Here is a 19,267-nt window from a genome sequence, read left to right as displayed (position 1 = left end):
CCAGCTAATTGTCTAAACCCATGACCACAATGTCGAGTGCACAGTCAATTATTTCAGCAGAAGAACGTTACTCCTTGAGTAGTACTTTTTTTTACCTCATCCTTGATGGTTTCCGAGAGTTCTTCTAAATATTGAGCAATGTCTGACCATAGCTTCCTATCCTATCTCCCAAGGAGCGCTGGGGAATTTGCAGCTCGTACTACACTGCCAGACATCAAAGAAAAACATTACCCAATGTTATCCAGGTGCCTACCTTCCTTATCTGGTGGTGTGTTAAAGGTGTGGAAGGGTTCCTAGAGCGGCATTGTGTTGCTTGTAAAATAAGAGTCCTGCCTTGGATGACCTGTTAGACATGCAGGAGCGTGTCCTTGTATTCGTATCGTATGGCCTTGTATTTCTTATCAAGCTTGGTTGAGACTGCTGGATCTGTTGCAGGATTATGCATAATCTTCAAACCTTGCTCCAAATGTGGTCAGTGATCGGGATAGCCCTTACCATTTTCCTGTGGGGCTCTTTAAAATCGTACCGGAAACAATCCTGCTGCGCTGATGCCTTTGGTAAGTCAAAGTGTGTGGCTGCCCTTTCTATTAAGTTATGAAAAACCCCTATATCCTCAGGAGGAGGCTCTACAGCAGGCTTCACAGGAGAAGCAGGTGCTGGTATTATATAGTCATCCCATTCATCTTCATAGTTGCAGATCTCCCCTTCTTCCCCATCTTCTTCCGAAGAGATGAGGTTTTGTGTTGGTATCGCCTGAGGGGAACCTTGTGGTTGAGGATACATTTGAGGCTGTGGAAGTGGCTGAGGGGTTGCCGGGATTGTAGAACTTTATGGCTGTTGTACTGATGCAGATACTGGCAGGAAGCATTCCCTGTAGTCTACAAACATAGTTCGTAGCTCTGATAACAAGCTGGAAGGTAGACATACAAAGTCCTGCTGTCATTGGGATGGTTGGACATAATGCTGTGGGGGTCATAATAAGAGTCATCGTCTGAATCATCCTGACATTTGACATGTGGCTGTGAAGGGCCTCTATACACTCCATATAGGCCATTCTCTGAATCATCCTCATCCAAAAGGTGGGATGGTAATAGTCTTGAAACTTTACTTGGAGATGTGAGGGATGGCGTCAAACTTTGTTTTTTATGCTTTTGAAGTTTTGAATGTTCCGTTGACGAGAAAATAGGCAATGTTGAAGACTTCTTCCCCTTTGGTGGTGTTTCTATCATCATCAGCGATAGGTAACTCGGCGGTGGTGGCATCGACAAGTTGATCGACGTCAATAGCGTCATCAGCGGAATCGTCGATGGTAGCTTCATCAACAAAAGTATAGACGATGGTGTGATCGTCTAAGAGATGCGCAGCGTCGACAGCTATTGCAACAGTGACGATATGGGTCGTACGGTCGACCAGGATGACAGTATCGTCTGAGGATTCCTTTGAGGCTGCTGTCGACACAGAGATAGTGACGATGGTTGATGTTATCGTCTACGCTTGAGCTGTCGACGGGGAGATCGTCAACAATGTTGCCGTCAGCAGTGCAGAAGCTGGTTTTCTGAATGTGTGCTTAACCTGCAGAGACAGCGTTGGGGGCTCAGAATGAGATTCCTTTCTAGATTTTAATGAGGAATCTGACTTCTTTGTCTTTTCAGTCTGTGAAGAATGCTTCTTTGGAGGGCTACAATACTTTAAGGAGTCCTCAGAAGATTTTTTAAGTGCCTTTGTGGGAGGTTCGCTGGTGGCTGCGGCCTCACTATGTCTCTTTACAGGTTTTTTGACGACTAACACAGATGAGGAAGCATTGTCGTCATCAGAGACCGGGTTGTCCCTAGTCTTCAACTTCTGAGCCAAAGGAGAAGATGGCCCTGTCGATCTTTCAAGGTTTTAGTAGAAACCTTTCGACATACCTTGCAATCTCTGGTCTTATGGTTCGGGTAGAGACAGTATATGCAGTTGTCATGTGGGTCATTGACATGAAACCTCTTCTTCATGCAGGTAGCACAATACCTGAAAAGCTCCTTCTTAGGTGTCTCTGACATGGTGGTCAGTTTGAAGCACCTACTTGAAGAAATTCAAAATCAAAAACACCTCTAGAATAAGTATTCCTGAGAAACAACCGAGCAGAGCTCCGTGGAGACTCCTTAGCACGATGTGCGGTGGAAAATCTGAGGGAATTCAGCTCCTCACAGGAGGGTTCTAAATCAAATCAAATCAAATCATTAACATTTATAAAGCGCGCTACTCACCCGTGCGGGTCTCAAGGCGCTAGGGGGGGAAGGGGGGGTTATCGCTGCTCGAACAGCCAAGTCTTTAGGAGTCTCCGGAAAACGGAGTGGTCCTGGGTGGTCCTGAGGCTGGTGGGGAGGGAGTTCCAGGTCTTGGCCGCCAGGAAGGCCAATCCAAAGGCCAATCAAATTCGGAGCTACGCTTATAGAAGGGTAAGCAGTGTGTCAATTCATGCTCTTGTGGGTGCCAGTTATGTCACACATTGTCCAGGGCCAGCAAAGTCACCCCTCCCGCTAACGGCCTGAGTTCTGGTTATTGTGGCCAATGATGTCTTATTTAGGGACTTGTCTATTACTGTGTTAAAGTCACCCCTAGAAACAGTGTATCCATCTGAACCTGGAGCAGCTCCTCTGACAAACCTTGTAGCATGCTGCAAATCAATGTAGATGCCACATAAACACTACCCAGAACCCAGGGTCCTCCGATAAAATACAGCAACCTTGGCAGTAGATTTGGAATTTTGTAATGACCAGTGGAAATGGTCTGTGTATGAGTATCGCCACCCCGCAGAGCCTCTAGTGAGGCATGAATGGAACATCTAGTGTCCAACAAATGGGTTTCCTGAAGGTGGAGTATCTCTGGTGCCAATCCCTTCACACACTTAAAACACCATCCCTCTTTTAATCCTATCCAGTAGCCCATTGACGTTTAGGGTCAACACCTTCATTTGTGAGTACATTGCAAAGGGTAGTCGACAAGTAATAGATACAGAGTGCATATGCTATAAATGCAGTACTACTGTGTGCCCTTATGTAATGTAAATGAATATTACAAGACCTCCCACCCACCCTACACTTTCAACCCAGAAGCAACTGTCACCCCAACTTGTAAGAACATCACATACTAACAGACTCTACATCAATACAATTCCAGGGACTAAAGCTTCCCAATATCCACACATCACGTCTCCCAACGGTTCACCAGAGCTGTTGACGAGGACAAAGAGCAACCATGACCATCATCTGTGTGAATTCATTTAATGGGAAGTGTCATGAATTTCCAAGCTGGGCCCGCCCCTGCTTTTGGGAGTTCTGCCGAGAGCCTCAGTGCTGCCCCCGCCTGGTCCCACCATTTTGCCACTGAGCATTCACCTTGTAGCTGGTAGCATCGGTCTGCCACATTTCAGTCCAGTCACATAGGGGACATCTTCTACCCAATCGTTGTTGTGGTTGGAGTGGTCAAAATAACAGTGCTTTCCCTTGGAATAAAATTTTGGGTTTAGCCACGTATAAAGGCATATATTTCAGGTCCATAGCCTGCACTTTTTTGCTTCGCTTGTTTAAAGGACTTGCTCTGGGTCTGTGCTAGCCTCATGTAGTCCAGGAAAATAAGGATTTTGTGGGATTTGTGCTTAAATTCGTCAAGTCCTTTCACAGCTTTTAAGATGAGGTGCCTATTTCAGTAGTTCAGGAAATGAGCAATAATGACTTGGGAGACGGCCACTCAGTCAAAAAGTATTTAGAGATCTGATCGTTCAGGAGGAAACCACAGAGCCAGGATTCCAGAAATTTCTCCAGGTGGGGCCTTTCAAACCCCTCTGAAAACCCCAAAAAGAAAAGGTTGTTGTGGCGAGACCGGCCCTCTGCCTCTTTGATTCTGTCTGCCATCTCCACATTGTGCTCTGTAGCCTTTCAACTGACAGCTGAAGTGTGGTCACTGTGTTCTCAATGGAGATTGTGATTTTAAGCTTCTGACATGGCTGGTCGTAATGGGAAGAGCGTGCCTAAGAAGTATGATCTTGGGAACCACCTCTCCAATCTTTACTTTAAGGCCATGTCTGGATGAGTGGATCACTTGTAGAATAGCTTTGTTGCAGATGTCAACATCGTCCGTTGATGGGCAAGCCAACGAGTGAGCCTGGGGCTCTTCACCTTGTGGGAGGGGCTTTGTGAACTCATCAAGCTTGTTCTGCTTAGGAAGAGTCTTCTCTTTCGCCAAGGTGGTGCGACTGTAACATCTACCCTTCTCTGGTCAGAGCCACAAGACCTCCCAGCATAGAGCGGCATGAGTGCTCCGACTCCCACCAGATGTAGACTTAGTAAGCCAAGAATAGATTTCCATCCACACCAAATCTACAAAGGAGGGGAAAGAAAGATGCCCCTCCCCTACAGACAGTGAACACATTTCCTTTTCTTAAGCTACTTTTTCAATGATGCAAGGAAAGAAAATGCCCTTTTGAGGTGCTCCAGGCACATGTTGAGCACACTGAGCCCACCAAGTCCCAACTAGTCTGCAAATGCACCCATTGTTGCAGGAAATGAGGGGCTCTCATGTGGTGAGTCTGCAGTATATGGGTCCTGGCAGGGAATCTGCACAACAGCTCACTCAATTGGTCCCTTGTGCCTCTGGCCAGTGGACCATAACTCAGTTGGGTCTGCTAACAGTTGTGGTAGGGGAAATGTGGCATACCCCAACTCCAGCGTACTAAAGGGGACACACACGAAGGCGGAAGACCACTGATACTCTGTGTTTTAATGCCTCTTGTCTCCTGTGAGCACCTCTGTAGCACAGCAACACCCCGCTTGTCCCTTTTTTGGCACCACACCACGCACCAAGCCATCTCCTAACATATGCAGAAGGCGTCACCAGGCTGCGGTCTCCAGCCTAGGCTGACAGCAGAGAGGTGTCTTGCTGCCTCGGGAGGAGTACCACTCCGCACCCCGGGTGATGACAATCCATGGCTGATGTGGTCATGCCAAGGAGCTACACCTGAGGCATCAGCCGTGCCCTGCAGATTGTCCCCCCCCTCCCCACCCCCACCCCACTCCACCATGGCCAGTCAGCAGTGCTGACCTATAGGGCCATCAGTTGCCCAGGTGACCCCTCCTTGCCGGGGTCGACACTCTGTGCCCTACTTCCTCACTGAGGGCCAGCTCTCTACCAGCACAGGATGACCATCACATACACCACTAAACCTCAGTACCACAACAGAAGGCAGCCATATGGCGGTACTGGCCATCTGGTGTGTGTGTGAGGTCAGTGCCACCTCCACTCCTCCCTCTGCACATGAAAATGCCAGGTTTCACACCACTGCAGCCACTGCAATCCCAGCCAGTCGCCACATTGGTTTTCTCGAGCTCCGCTCGACAGTGGAGGCAGAATGGTGGATGAATTAGGCACTGGAGCACTAGTAAATAGCATAAGCTATTTTGCAATGCTGGCCATACCCTTGCAGGACAAGATTGCTTTTTTCATCCATTCTGTTGATAATTTTTGTCTAGGGATTGCAGTGATAGAGGTGCAGGGGAAAGTGGGTGGGAAGGGCTCGATGTTACCTAGACAAAAAGAATATAGTTTTGTTATATTCTTGGAAGCCTCTGTTAAGTAAATGTTGATAGGGATGTAGTTCTGAAGTTACTGTGGTAGTACTGAAATATGGTACATCACAAGTTGCCCAGGCTAGATGGGAATTGAGACGATGAGTTCAGAAAAGCCTTGTAGAGAATGTTATGACAGAACATTTTTGTTGGGTATGGGGGCTGTTAATTTTGGTGAGTGTTGTTTTTATTGTTCATTGGTAGATTGATGTGGCTTGGCGTGTCGGGGATGCAAAATATAGAGAGAGAGATGAGAAGTATATGTTTCTCCACACGTCCTCTCAAAACTATCAAAACTAGACAATACACACAAAAGATGTGGAGAGCTGATTGAGATGGGTACGCTTAGTTGGGTTGTGACCCTAACACCATAAATAGTTTCATGGAAAATCTAATATGTTGATGGAACTATTGGGGATTCCTCCTTTCCGGAAGAAGTGGTCTCACATTCCTCCTTTCCGGAAGAAGTGGTCTCACACACTTAATTGTGTTATGCTTCATCATAGACCACCTCTTCCCCACTTTGGTAGGACTGTGGCACCCGGGCGGATTCAGCCTCTTAGTTCAGATATACCAGAAGGAGTTCTTAGATAAAGCTTACTGAATAATACTGGGATCCAGATCAGTACAAATGCCTAACAAACTACCAGTAGTTTTCACTTTTAATAAGAGTGTCTGTTGATATGATTAAAAACGTAGGTCAACAGTCAGCATGAGTATAATGGCTCAGCCCTTCATACAACAGTCAACATGTTTCTGCCCTCACAGTGAGCCTGTGTAGGTCTGGGGCATTCTTCAGGGCTATGGATCCCTAGTTACGTGGAAAACTAGCACTTACTCCAATTAGAAGATTGCAAAAACAGGGGAACACAGCCAGATCCTACCCGAGTGGTAAGTCGTCTTATAAGCACCCTATAGTAGAGGGGTAACAGCCACTGGTCTGGGGAATGGATGAAGGTCCTTGTAGTCACACATACATCAGAGGGAACCTCGTGTGAGTACACCTGATGACCACCTCTCCCAGCCGGAGAGCATGCCCATCTCAATCAGCTTGCCACACCTTTTGTGTGTATTGGCATATCAAGAAGCCTAAGGGAGATGTTACAGTTTTTATGCTCCAAAAAGTGGAAACCATGATTTGTAATACATGTATAGTATTCACTGTTATTGGTTTACCAGATGCAGAGTATGAAACAGATAAGTGTTCACACATTTTGTTTTCCCTGTTCACAAGATAGTGCAGCGGATTTTTCTTCCAAATCCAACCCAGTATTTCCGAGAAGTCCTTCTCTGCCTTGATCTGTTTTGATTTATAGTCTTGCTGTCTTGAGGCTCTTTACTTCAACATTTCACTCCCAAATTTTCATCTTCAGTGTTTCCCAACAACTGTTTGGCACCACAATGGTACTCCATTTGCCAGTAGATTCAAGAGTATGCAGGTCAGTGTGTCTTGACCTTAGTAGGAAAGCGATGTTGTGATAAGTGCTCTCTGTGATTGCACATAAGTCTGATGGAGCAAGACCTGTTTTTTTTTCTTCAAGAGATGCTAGAAATGAGGGTGATGCCATAGTAACATAAGTGGTTTTGTGACGTCGAACCATCATTCTAGGCATTTGATTTGTATAAGCTTTTGCTAGTGATACATCAGCTTTTGCCCAGTCACACAGGTGTTAGTGATGTATCGGCTTTTGCTCAGGAGTTAATCACTTCTATTTGTATAATTTGTTCTGACAGTAGGTGTACCATCGACGAGACTATAGAAACCACCAAATGAAATAAAGCAAAATTGGGGATGACCATAAATGTACGGTCTTGCAGTAGAAATCGTCTACTTTGCAAGAAGAGTGGCGGGATAGCCTTTTATAGACTCCTGAAAACGCATGCTGTGATCTGCAGTTATGCTTTTTGTTTTTTTTGTTAAGTAATCCTGTTCTTAAAGAGCAGACAATTTGTTTATTGGTTGCTTAGAGGGTTAGTTGCTCTTGCATGTAAACTACCACTGAAGGACTATGTAAGCCAAAAGGCTCCATGCAAGCTCCAGAACATTACAGGACGTTCTTCCAGATTTCTTAAACCATTGCTGCCCCCATTGTGACTTGAGCTTTAGGCCGTATTTTTTGCTTTTGTGTGCTGAAAGATGAGGCTCAGGACTTCTAATTAATCTTGCACAATTCACACTGGGTATTTGGCCTCCGCCCTGAACTTTCTCCAAAATGAAGTTCTGAGATGAGCTAACATTACTGGAAGTGCTTTTTGCAATACTTCCTTCTTAATGTGTGGCATTCTGAAAAATAGATAGAATAAGGAAAGAGCCTTTATAGAGAACTACATCTGGATGTAATAGTGTTTTTGGTTTAGTGTGAAGCCCGTTCAATAATAATTTGTATCTTTGTCTTGCAGAACCGAAACCCATCTGTGGCTGTGTACTACACCAACCGGGCCCTCTGCCACCTGAAGATGCAGCAGCATGATAAGGCATTGGCAGACTGCAAGCATGCCCTGGAGCTCGATAGCCAGTCCGTTAAAGCACACTTTTTCCTGGGGCAGTGCCAACTGGAGCTCGAGAACTATGATGAGGCCATAGCTAACCTTCAGAGAGGTAAACAGGAAAACTTTTCCCTTTGAGGTATTCTCTTCTGTGGCTAGTGGTGACTACTGAGATTATGTTGAACTAGTCATTTCTGAGATTCGTACCAAACTTTCCAGTATGGATGTACATAGGTTACATGCTACTCACAAATTAGATTTGTCAGGTGTCTGCAAGATGTTTAGTTTGGGGACTTGCTTTGTTCGCCCTGCATCTATAGAGGTATGTGCCATCATTAATGCCTAGAAGACAGTCTGCTAGATGTCACTTTTCCCATGTCATTGCTGACTCCACTCGTGTCCCACAGACATCCATGGGAATGGGGGCCATATGTGTGCCATCATTCCTCACTGGAAAATCAGGATGGGGTAGTCTGTGGCACATTCATCAGTAGAAATGTGTGTCTAATATGAAGTGCTTCACCCTGTTTCATCAGAAGCTGGGGGAGTTTGTCCCACTAAATAAAATCTCACTAACCATTTTGGGAAGGTGTTTACAAATTGAAATACATTTAGCCTCAAGCCCTTCTTCCCTTCCCACTTTCCAAGAAAGCTGCTTCAACCAGCCCATTACCGTGAATACCTTGAATTCTGAACATAATAGGCAGGCCGCAGCTGAAATCTCTTGAATGCCTTTGCGTTATTTCCAAACATACTTTAAAAAAAAATTCCTTGTCTGCGTAACAATACACAATAAAACATATTGAATCCTCATAATGTTTGAAAATTACCATTCTGCTAAATATTGAAGCTTTAACATCTCATCCCATAAGTGGGCATTAAACAGTGACCTGGGATTTTGTTGTAAGGAGATTTGAGTAGTGGCATGTTAGTAAGTTCCCTGTTAGGTCATTCTGTTTAATAGCCATTCCATGAAATGTGATGGGTCAGATGCAGCCCTCAAGAGGCACTATTGGTTACTTTATGAATCATGAGTTCAGTTTAATATTCTGTGTCTCTTTAAAGTAATAATACAGACCCCTGTAAGGTTTGGACTATTACAGCAAGAATTTCGTGTTCAGTCATGCATCAAATGACTTGTGATCACATCCCCTGAAACTCCAAATTCACAGACACTAAGCTCATCCTAGATGTTAGAGCTGACAGCCTTAGGGTGGTCCCCCCTAACCTTTTGCCTGCCTCCCTCCACTTTTTGGACACTGTTTTTGCTGTTTTTTTAGACTCTAGCACTGGTTAGCAGTGGTAAAGTGTGCAAAGTGCATATGCTTTTTCCCTTTAAACATGGTAACATTGGATCATACCCATTGGACTATTTAATTTACTTATAAGTCCCTAGAAGTGGGCACTATATGTGCCCAGGGCCTGTAGAATAAATACTACTAGTGGACCTGCAGCACTGATTGTGCCACCCACTTAAGTAGCCCCTTAACCATGTCTCGGGCCTTTTTGAAGTCTCCCCCACTTCAAAGGCACATTTGGGTATTTAAACAGGGCCTCTGCCCCTTCCAACTCAGACACTTCCTGGAGAAGAAACTTGTAACCCAAACCTGCATCCTGCCATGAAGAACTGCCTGGCTGCCCAAAGGACTCACCTGACTGCTTTCTGTGAAGGACTACTGCCTTGCTGTTGCCTTGCTGCTCTCTGCCTGAGGCGAAGAAATTCAACGCAACGCCCACCGGATCAACGCAGCTCCTGTGACAGGAAATCCACGCACTGTCCCCAGGGCATCTGAAAATCCTGCAACCCGCAGAGGATCCACAACGGAGCGCTGGAAATCGACGCACATCCGTCCCTGCGTGTAAACTAAACCATGCATCGCCGTGTGCGGCCCGAGAAATTGACGCACACCCCTTTTGTTTCCACGCTTCTCCTCCTCTGCGGCCCTTTGCGGAGATTTTCCACGCAAACTAGGTACTTTGTGCTTGAAAGAGACTTTGTTTGCTTTAAAAAGACTTAAGGCACTTGATATCACTTTTCAGTGATATTTCTATCTTTACTAATTGCATCTTTGATCGTTTTGACCTACATTTATCCAGATAAATATTATATATTTTTCTAAACACTGTGTGGTGTATTTTTGTGGTGCTTTATGTTGTTATTGTATGACTTATTGCACAAATACTTTACACATTGCCTTCTAAGTTAAGCCTGACTGCTCAGTGCCAAGCTACCAGAGGGTGGGCACAGGATAATTTGGATTGTGTGTGACTTAGCCCGACTAGATTGAGGGTCCTTGCTTGGACAGGGGATAACCTGACTGCCAACCAAGGACCCAATTTTTAACACTAGAGTATATTTTTTCACTATCAGTCAGGTGTTTAGTAGGGCTTCGTGAATAAACTGCCCGCCACAAGTAAGCACACAGTGAAGATAATCACACAACTGCACTGAAGCAATAGAGACATCACATAGTTGCAATAGCTGTAGAATAATGCCATGTGTTTCTTTTTGTTTGTTTGTTTGTTTTTTTGGTGGGGGGGGGGAATTGAAAGCACACCCTTTAAATGTTCTTGAAAGTGCAGTACCACATTCCCTTGTGCAGAACATCATAATATCTGTAGCTTAATGTTTTTCAAAGGATCACAACAAATCCAAACTTTTACCATGTTCGAGATGGTGGGTGCACCATGTTTTAATGGAAACATGGGTCTCTCCAAAGTGACCTTAAGGAACATTTGTGGAAGAATACGATTGTAACAAAACCAGTAAATAGGGTGTAACCATGAAACGGTCCAGAACTATTGATTTAGGCAATGATGATCTCAGTCAGTTCCCTTCCCAAGCCAAAGATTCCTATGCAGGAAAATGTTCTTTAGAACACCTACAGAAGTCTGCCGATCAGGACAGGGCGCTGCATCTAAGGAGACAAAACAGCATCTAATACATCACTGGGTTGAAAGGGCGTAGTTCTACACTAACAATGTGGAGACCTACCTCGTGAGATCATCCTGTAAAGGAGTCTGAACTTCAAGACAAGAGTCTGCCTTCAAATGAACACTGCCTTAAAATGAACACTGAACCTTTACTGAAGTTCGACACTGAAAAGGTTGATCGTCTACAAAAGGACCATTGGGTTTGAAGCACCATATCAGAGTTTAATTACTTTTAACTCTAAAAAGAGGCATGGGAAACTATATTCAGTTTCTGTCTCCAAAATGTCAAACTCTCCTGACAAACTCCAAAAGGGAACTGAACACTGAAAAAAATGTATATTATGTTCTACAGAATACAGCATAGATGAAGAAACCTAGTTGATATGCGCCAAAGTTGGATTGACATTGACCTGGAAACAGGGTGTATTATTGCTCAACTTCCAGCAAGGCAGTTAAGTTTATCTGTTGGCCTAGCAGAAAAAGAATAAAAAGATGACCTTTAAAGAAGTCATGGCAAAACATCTCTGAACATATTGATCCCTAAAAAGAAAAGGAAGAGTGCTGGAAAAGAAAGTGGAAGTTCCTTTTCCACAGCCAGTGGTGGTCCTGCTGCTGTCACCAACTGCTCCTTTTAATTCAGAGCAGCAAGATGCAGAATGAGACTAGGCTAGTGCCTAAGTACCAGATGGATCCCATGGTGGAGGATCATTAAAGAACAGCCTTCCGTCTGGTGCTGACAATGCATAAAGAGGAAAAGGCTGATTTATCGGTTAACACGGTCAAGCAAAAAGAAAGTTAACCAATGAGTGCCCCTTTTAAAGAGTGCTCTGAAATCAGTTTGGAAAAATAAAAACAATCATATTAATACCATAACTGTGACATAAGGAGTAGAACAAATGTTCAAATATTCTGCACATTGCCTCCTAGAAAGGGTTACTGTGTTCATAAGAGGGCATGGAAATCCAGCTAACCAAGATATAAAGAGGAAGGATGGATGGATGGATCGGGGAAGAGAGGAGCAGTGATGCTTGCCACTGACTCACAGGCCCTGTTGAGCTGCAGTATCCTAAGCAGTTTCAGGACATTTTCCAACTTTCCTATTGACCCACATCACAGAAAGGTATAAAGGAAAAATAAATTCAGGTGTGGGAATATACTGCACTTTTGGTGTTGCAGATACAGCCTATAGACACATCTTGTGTTCATTGCTATGAAGCAATGTAAGGCTTAGGATTTCTGGCTTTAGAACAGCAGTGCAACACCACCAAATAAGTATGCATTTTGATTGCAAGCATTTATTCAGATCAAAAGTCAATGAAATTAAACAAAAAATAATAATAATAATGCAGAACTAGGGCTATCATTGCAGGTTCTACACCTGTACCTAAAGAAGGGCTAGACATGGAGGCTACTGTTCTGGCAAAAAAAACTATCAGGCCTTTCAGACATACCTACAGTTTGAGTAGCAACAATTCATACAGTTTCATAAATATACTATTTGGAATTTTTGAGGCACAGTCTGAGGTTTTTGAGGAATTGGGCTCTGCCTCAAAGCAACTTTGTTTAATCCTCCCTACCTTCAGCACCCGCCGAATCATATAACTCTTACTAGAACAAAACTGCATCTGTTTTACTTAAGATGGGTACTATCCATTGTAGTGGAAATGTCCTTTGTCTAATTGGCTTGTTACCTTTTTACTTCGTCCACCAAAGACGTAATAAACTAATACCATCATCCTTGATTCCTAGTAGAGTTTGCTTTAATGGAGAAGGATGCACTTGAGGAGATGCTACAGACACCCAGAGGAAACTTGGAATATTCAGTTTACTTCCCCAAGAACAGCGGCTCACTTCAGTATAGTTTAGCTCAGTGGTTCCCAGACTGTCTTTTTTGATAACCAGTTTTATTGGGCTTTTGTAGAAGTACAACTAGTAAGCTGAACAAACGGAGAAGGGGCCAGCCACCTCAAGCAGCATACAGTAATCCAAATAGAGCCATCAGTGCTAGCTATCAAGAAAGTCTGCATTTAAGACCATAGTATCTCCACCATTTACCCCATATCTTGGCGTGTTTTTGTGGCTACCCCTTTGCTGCGCTTATTGGGGTTTCCTTTTTGGCAGACCAGTCCACCCCCTCATGTCACATGGTCATTGTAGGCAGAGAGGGGTGATTCCAAATATGACTATCTTTTTTTGCCACCAGAGTGGCCATGTTCACTACATTTTTGTCTACTCCGGGGTTACCCAAGCCATTTATTAGTCCTAGTAGAGCGCTCTTTGGCATCACTGTGATTTGGTATTCAGTGCTTGCGATACAGTATTGCCAACCTCCTTCCAGTAATGAGCTGTAAGGGGACATAACTATGTCATAAAGTAGAAATCTTCATCAATTTGATGGCAGTGTGCGAAAGAAGAGGTCAGTATCTGACCCGCTAGTCATAGTTGCCGAGGCATAAGGTATGTGATGTGGAGATACTTGATTTGGATCATATGGAGATGGGAGGAAATCGCCAGTTCGCAGGGGCCTTGCAGACCTCACACCAGTCAATGTCCTCGAGGGGGCCCACCCACTCTTTCCACCTATGTCAATGGAGGCCTCGCGGGTCAGGAGTGTTGAGAATCAAGGATGTATAATTTAGAAATCCCTTTCCTTACCAGAGACCCCATGAGGAGTTTGGCCACAAGGATTTGTACTCTGGCAGGTCCACCAATTCCGTGCTTTATTCTGTAATTGGGTGTCCTAGTTGGAGATATTTAAGAAATTTGGTTTTGGAAAGTTGAAACACTAACTATAGTTCATGAAGGGAGTTTTAACTGTCACTCCCACACATGTCTCTCCAAGGGTTAAAATCCTGATTTTCCCCATTTGGGGAACCCCTCAAGGTGTGAAGTGTGGCTGAGACGGTATCTCTGCCACAGGGGGATCTAAAGTGTTAATCTACCCTGCCAGCCTGTGGAATGGAATGCCGTTCTCCAAGTCAAGAACACCAGTTATGTCATGTCTGGGAGGGTTCAGGGAATTTGATCCTTATAGCGCAGTCCCATCATTCTGTTCATTCCCAGCATCAAGAGTTCCCAGCTGGATGCCGGATCATTCCAGCCTCCAAACAGCCAGTCATTAACACTAGTTAGGCAGCCCAGTAATAGAGTTCTATGTTGGCCATTCCCATTGTACCATTGTTGGTTGGGAGTCTGCATTTAGCCATGGACATGCAGGGGGAATTTTTGTCTACAGGCAGAATCAGATATCTGCAGCTAGCCTTGTAACCCAGCTGTTGAGGATCTGTAAAAGGAAATTTTGGAGGTTGTATAGAAATTGAGGGAGGACCATAATTTTTAATAGGGCAACTTGTCCTAGGATGTTGAACAGTAGAGGGCCTCAGCGTGACTGATCTGTTTTCATCTTATTAACTGGCGAAGTGATGTTCAGGCTCCATATGAGCTTGAGTTTGAGGGCCATCTTGACTCCGAGGTATATAAAGCTCAGCTGTTGCATCAGTGTATCTTTCTGCCAGGAGACTGAGGCCATGTCTTCGTGTATTAGGACAAGGCAAGGTTTATTTTTGTTAAGCCGGAGTAGTAGTTTCAGGATCCTGATAGGTGGTTTTTTTTTTAAAAGTTAAACAGGGCATCAATGGTGTATAGAGCAATCTGATTTTCAAACTCAATCCCCCCCCCCCACCCCCCACACCGCCCCCAAGTCCCAACCCATAATCTGAGCATTGGTTCAGCCTAGCTAGGGTTCATATAGTGAGGGTGAAGAGGAGTAGAAAGAGGGGGCAGTCCTGGCAGGTTCCTGGTGGATCAGGAATGGTTCAGACTGAGCACCATTGACCTGCATTCTTGACGCGAGTATGTGCGGAAGTGCAGTCCAAAGCCCATGTGGTCAAGCACTCCTCTGAAGAAGGTCCAGACTATGGCATCGAATGCCACCTTGAAATCTAAGATTAACAGGGCGCATGGGTCTCGGAGTACCTGGGCCAGGGCCATTTCTGCCCACCTAATCCAGTATTGAGACCCGCAACCTGCCATAAAACCATACTGGTCAGGGTTAACAAGCGTATCCAGAACTAGCATAGGTGAAAGGGCAAAGAGCTTTGCAAAATATTTGAGTTTCCTCTTTAATGGAGAGATAGGGCAGAGTGCTTTGCATCTGGGATTAGGGTTCAAAGATTTCAGAACGGTTGTGGAATCCATCTCTATGGGGAAGGTCCTTGTGCAGCATACCTCTTGTTATACCACCAGGAGACGTGGGGCCATCAGGCCTCATTACCTCTGGTAATATTTGGAAGGGCTGATATTTCCTCCTCCACTTCTTTGAGACTAAGGGGCATCCTTGAGCGACGTTCTTAACATTGCGGATAGTGAAGGGAGGGCAATTTCCACCACCAGTGGGACTTATTACTCAGCCAGCAGACAGGGCAGTGGGTATATAAATAGCAGTAGTAGGATGCAAATGTGTGTGCGCCTTCTTGGTGGCATCAAGTTGTCTTGGAACTCCTTGCAAGGTGGGGATAACCCGCGAATGCCAAGTCTCTGGTGGCCAATCATTTGAGTAGTTTCACATTGTTGTCGCCATTTTCATGTACCTTTAGTGTTATTGCCCTCTAGCTTTGGCGGTGCGTGCCTCCTCTAGGGTCAAGTGTTATAGGAAAACTCTGGCATGAGCCAGTTTGCGGTCAGAGTCCTCCGGCAAAGCCTGTCACTCACAAGCCAAAGGATGTAGGCCTTCAGCTCTGTGATCTCTTTTCGTTTGGTACCTATGCCTTGTCTGATATAGGATTTTACCAGTACACTTAATGTGGCCTTAGCCACCTCCCTGAGTGTGACGGGGGATGCCACAAAGCCTCCGTTGGCATCAAAGTAAGCAGTAATTTCTGAGACCAGAAAGTATGCTCATTGGGAGTCGGCAGGGATGCCAAGCATTTAGCCGCACAGCAGACAGTGAAAAGCGTGATGGGTGCAGCTGCACCCGTCGCACAGCCGCAACACCGCCGGCATCATTTCGAGCTGGCTCCCATGTTGCAGCTGACCTCCCCGCTGGGCCGGTGGACAGAAACTCAGTTTCCACCCGCTGGCCCAGCGGGGATGTCATGATGGCCACCGCGGGAGTGCGGCCGCATTAGCGGCTGCACGGCGGTTACAACTTGGCGGGCGGCAAAGTTGAAATGAGGGCATATATATTCAAAGTGCTATTAACAAAATGTTTCTCTTGTGGTGGCACTTTTGCATTGTTGGAGTGTTTGTATGCCCTTACCTAGGTCATTGGTTTGTAAAGACAGTAACCACTTAAAAATGCCAACAACATGCTTCGGACCATCCAGTTGCTGCACTCCATGTGGTTTTCAATTAATGTAAGAATTCTTTTTCAGAATTTAAACAGTTTCAGAACTTTATAGGGTCTATCCTTAATTTCGTGGCAGCCAAGGCACTTCTCAGCAGAGAGAATTTTGACCTTACAGTATCTGCTTCATCTTTACCAGATGTCAACACGTCTAACTGTGAAAAAGGTGATGAAGATGTTGGACATGATTGCATCTTGCATTGTATTAATCCAGAATGGTTAAGTACAAATGCAACGTCTGCAAAAATGCTTAACTTGTTTGTGGTCTGAAGTGACTGGGGCCTGAGATTGCAGTTATTTAAAACATAATTTAACAGACATACATTTTCTTTAAATACATGTTCGAAAGACTTTTATGTTACAACCTAAAAAGAATAATCCTATCTAGAGTGCTTTTGGTACCTTCTTTGCATTTGAACATTGATCAAGTTTGATTATTGTGATCTGTTAAGATCACCTGTACTGCCATTACTTACATGCACAGTGCAGCACCTGATTTTGAAGGTAGTGATTTTAGAGGCTATAACTTGAGTACACAGACCTAAAGATTTACAGACTTTGACAACAAAGGAGCCATGTTTACAGGTTCAGTAGGGTTGAGTACTTCTATGCACTCAACCATGTTTCTTACTAAACATATTTTTCACCTTTTCTTATCGAGCAATCCATCAGTTCCCAACATTTATCGCTAATCAACAAAATGTTGAAGAAAGAAAGAAAGATCTTTGCGATGTTAGAGGTCCTGTGTACAGATTTTTTACATTAGTCAAAAATCAGAACATTTAATTGTGTTGTAATCACATCCTGAACAGCTATTTGGAAAGCTGGCCTTGCTAGATATATTGGCAGATGTGTGCAGATTCATTATGGCAAGGTGTGTTTTCTTCTTGCAAGACCTCACCCACAGTAGCTTTTGTGGTGAAATTCCAGCTTTTTAATATTGCCATGCTTCTTCATTATCAGGAAAACAACTTTCTCTTTTTAAAAGTATTCTTAGATTGCTTTGCGCAGGATTTTTGTGTATATGAAAATGTATATTCTTATGTATGCTATGGTATTGTAACACTAAATGTTTACCTTCATGTTTAAAGCATTTGAAACATTGTAGTAAAGGTTAAAAAATTGATCCTGAAGGATCTCCTTCCAAAATCACCCACATGGTAGCGCTTACTTCAGTGCTGAGATGGGAATCACAATTGCTCACTCCAATCTGCTCAAAGCATTTAAACTATGAGCACATATTTTCATTGCCAACCTCTTCCAGTAATTGATCGTTCGATGGCATATGTTGCTGCAGATACACATGTTTGGCACAGTCCGCTGCCTGGTGTTGGGCTCGGAGTATTACAAGTTGTTTTTCTTCGAAGAAGTCTTTTTTGGTCACAGGACCGAAGGACTCCTCCCTCTTCGGCTCCATTGCGCATGGGCGTCGACTCCATCTTAGATTGTTTTTTTCCGCTGTCGGGTTCGGACGTATTCCTTTTCGCTCCGTGTTTCGGTTCGGAAAGTTAGTCAGAATCTCGGAAGAAAGCGTCGGTATTGTTCCGTTCGGTATCGGGATAGTTAGGTACATCGACACCGATCATCGGAAGACTTTGGGGTAGCTTCGATTCCCCCATCGGGGCCTGGTCGGCCCGACCGCGTGCGACATCGAAGCAGATGGAACGGACCCCGTTCCGTTTCTGCCCAAAATGTCACAGTAAGTATCCTTATACAGATCAGCACTTGGTCTGTAACTTGTGCTTGTCCCCCGAGCACAAGGAGGATACCTGTGAGGCCTGTCGAGCCTTCCGGTCCAGAAAAACACTCCGGGACCGAAGAGCCAGGCGTCTACAAATGGCGTCCACGCCGACAAAACAACGTTTCGACGACGAAGAGGAAACATTCTCGATTCCGGAATCAGAATCCGGAGACTCCGACGTCGAACAACAGCAACAAACTGTGAGTAAGACGTCGAAAAGTAAAACCATCGACAAAACGAAAGCCCAGGGGACGCCACTGCCAACAGGCCATGGCTCGACCCATAAAACAGGCGACCCGTCGAAGGCGCCGAAAAAGGGCACGCCCATAGCGAAGACACCAGACTCCGGTCGAGGGACCGCCATGGAGCAACCTCGGAGCCGAGAAAGCGGCTCCGAGAGACAAAAACAAGATACCGGCACCGAAAAACATCGGCACCGAGAATCCATGCCGAAAGGAACAAAAATTCTGTCGGTGCCGAAACCGAAAAAAGATTCTCTCTCGGCGCCGAAAAATACCACACCTTCATCCTACTCAGAGGAACAAGGAATAAGTGGCCAGATGCACAGATTTGGACAAGAGCTCCAAAGTGTAGAATCAGACTACACACAAAAGAGACTGTACATCCAGCAAGACACAGGGAAGATATCAACCCTTCCCCCAATAATGAGGAAAAGAAGGATCAGTCTCCTCAAGGATGACGCACAACCACAAGCCAAAGTGGTCAAAAAAGTCACGCCTCCGCCCTCTCCACTACAACAGGCATCGCCGGCACAAACACCGCCACAAATGCACTCACCAGCGCAAACTACCATAAGTCAAGATGATCAGGATCAAGACGCTTGGGACCTATACGACACCCCAGTGCCGGACAATGATCCAGATTCATACCCCACAAAGCCGTCACCGCCACAGGACAGTACCTCATACTCACAACTGGTGGCTAGGGCTGCAGAATTCCACAATGTCCAACTGCATTCAGATCCTATAGAGGATGATTTTTTATTTAACACCCTCTCGGCTACACATAGCCAATATCAATGTCTCCCAATGCTACCGGGGATGTTACGGCACGCAAAACAAATTTTTGAAGAGCCCGTAAAATCAAGAGCCATCACCCCAAGGGTGGATAAAAAATACAAACCACCACCCACAGATC

General features: G+C 44.9%; 1 protein-coding gene across 1 annotated transcript in view; it reads left to right on the top strand.

Moving 5' to 3' along the window:
* Positions 1 to 19,267, top strand: part of STUB1 (STIP1 homology and U-box containing protein 1) — a 184,106-nt gene that overhangs the window by 32,915 nt on the left and 131,924 nt on the right. Inside the window, exon 2 of the mRNA XM_069210638.1 lies at positions 8,004 to 8,202. Coding sequence (XP_069066739.1) covers positions 8,004 to 8,202 — 199 coding nt within the window. The remainder of the gene's footprint in view (positions 1 to 8,003; positions 8,203 to 19,267) is intronic.

Source organism: Pleurodeles waltl, chromosome 10 (assembly GCF_031143425.1).
Source record: "Pleurodeles waltl isolate 20211129_DDA chromosome 10, aPleWal1.hap1.20221129, whole genome shotgun sequence".
In the NCBI taxonomy this organism is placed as follows: Eukaryota; Metazoa; Chordata; class Amphibia; order Caudata; family Salamandridae; genus Pleurodeles; species Pleurodeles waltl.
Note: the sequence above shows the minus strand (reverse complement) of the source record. Positions and strands in the feature narration are given on the sequence as shown.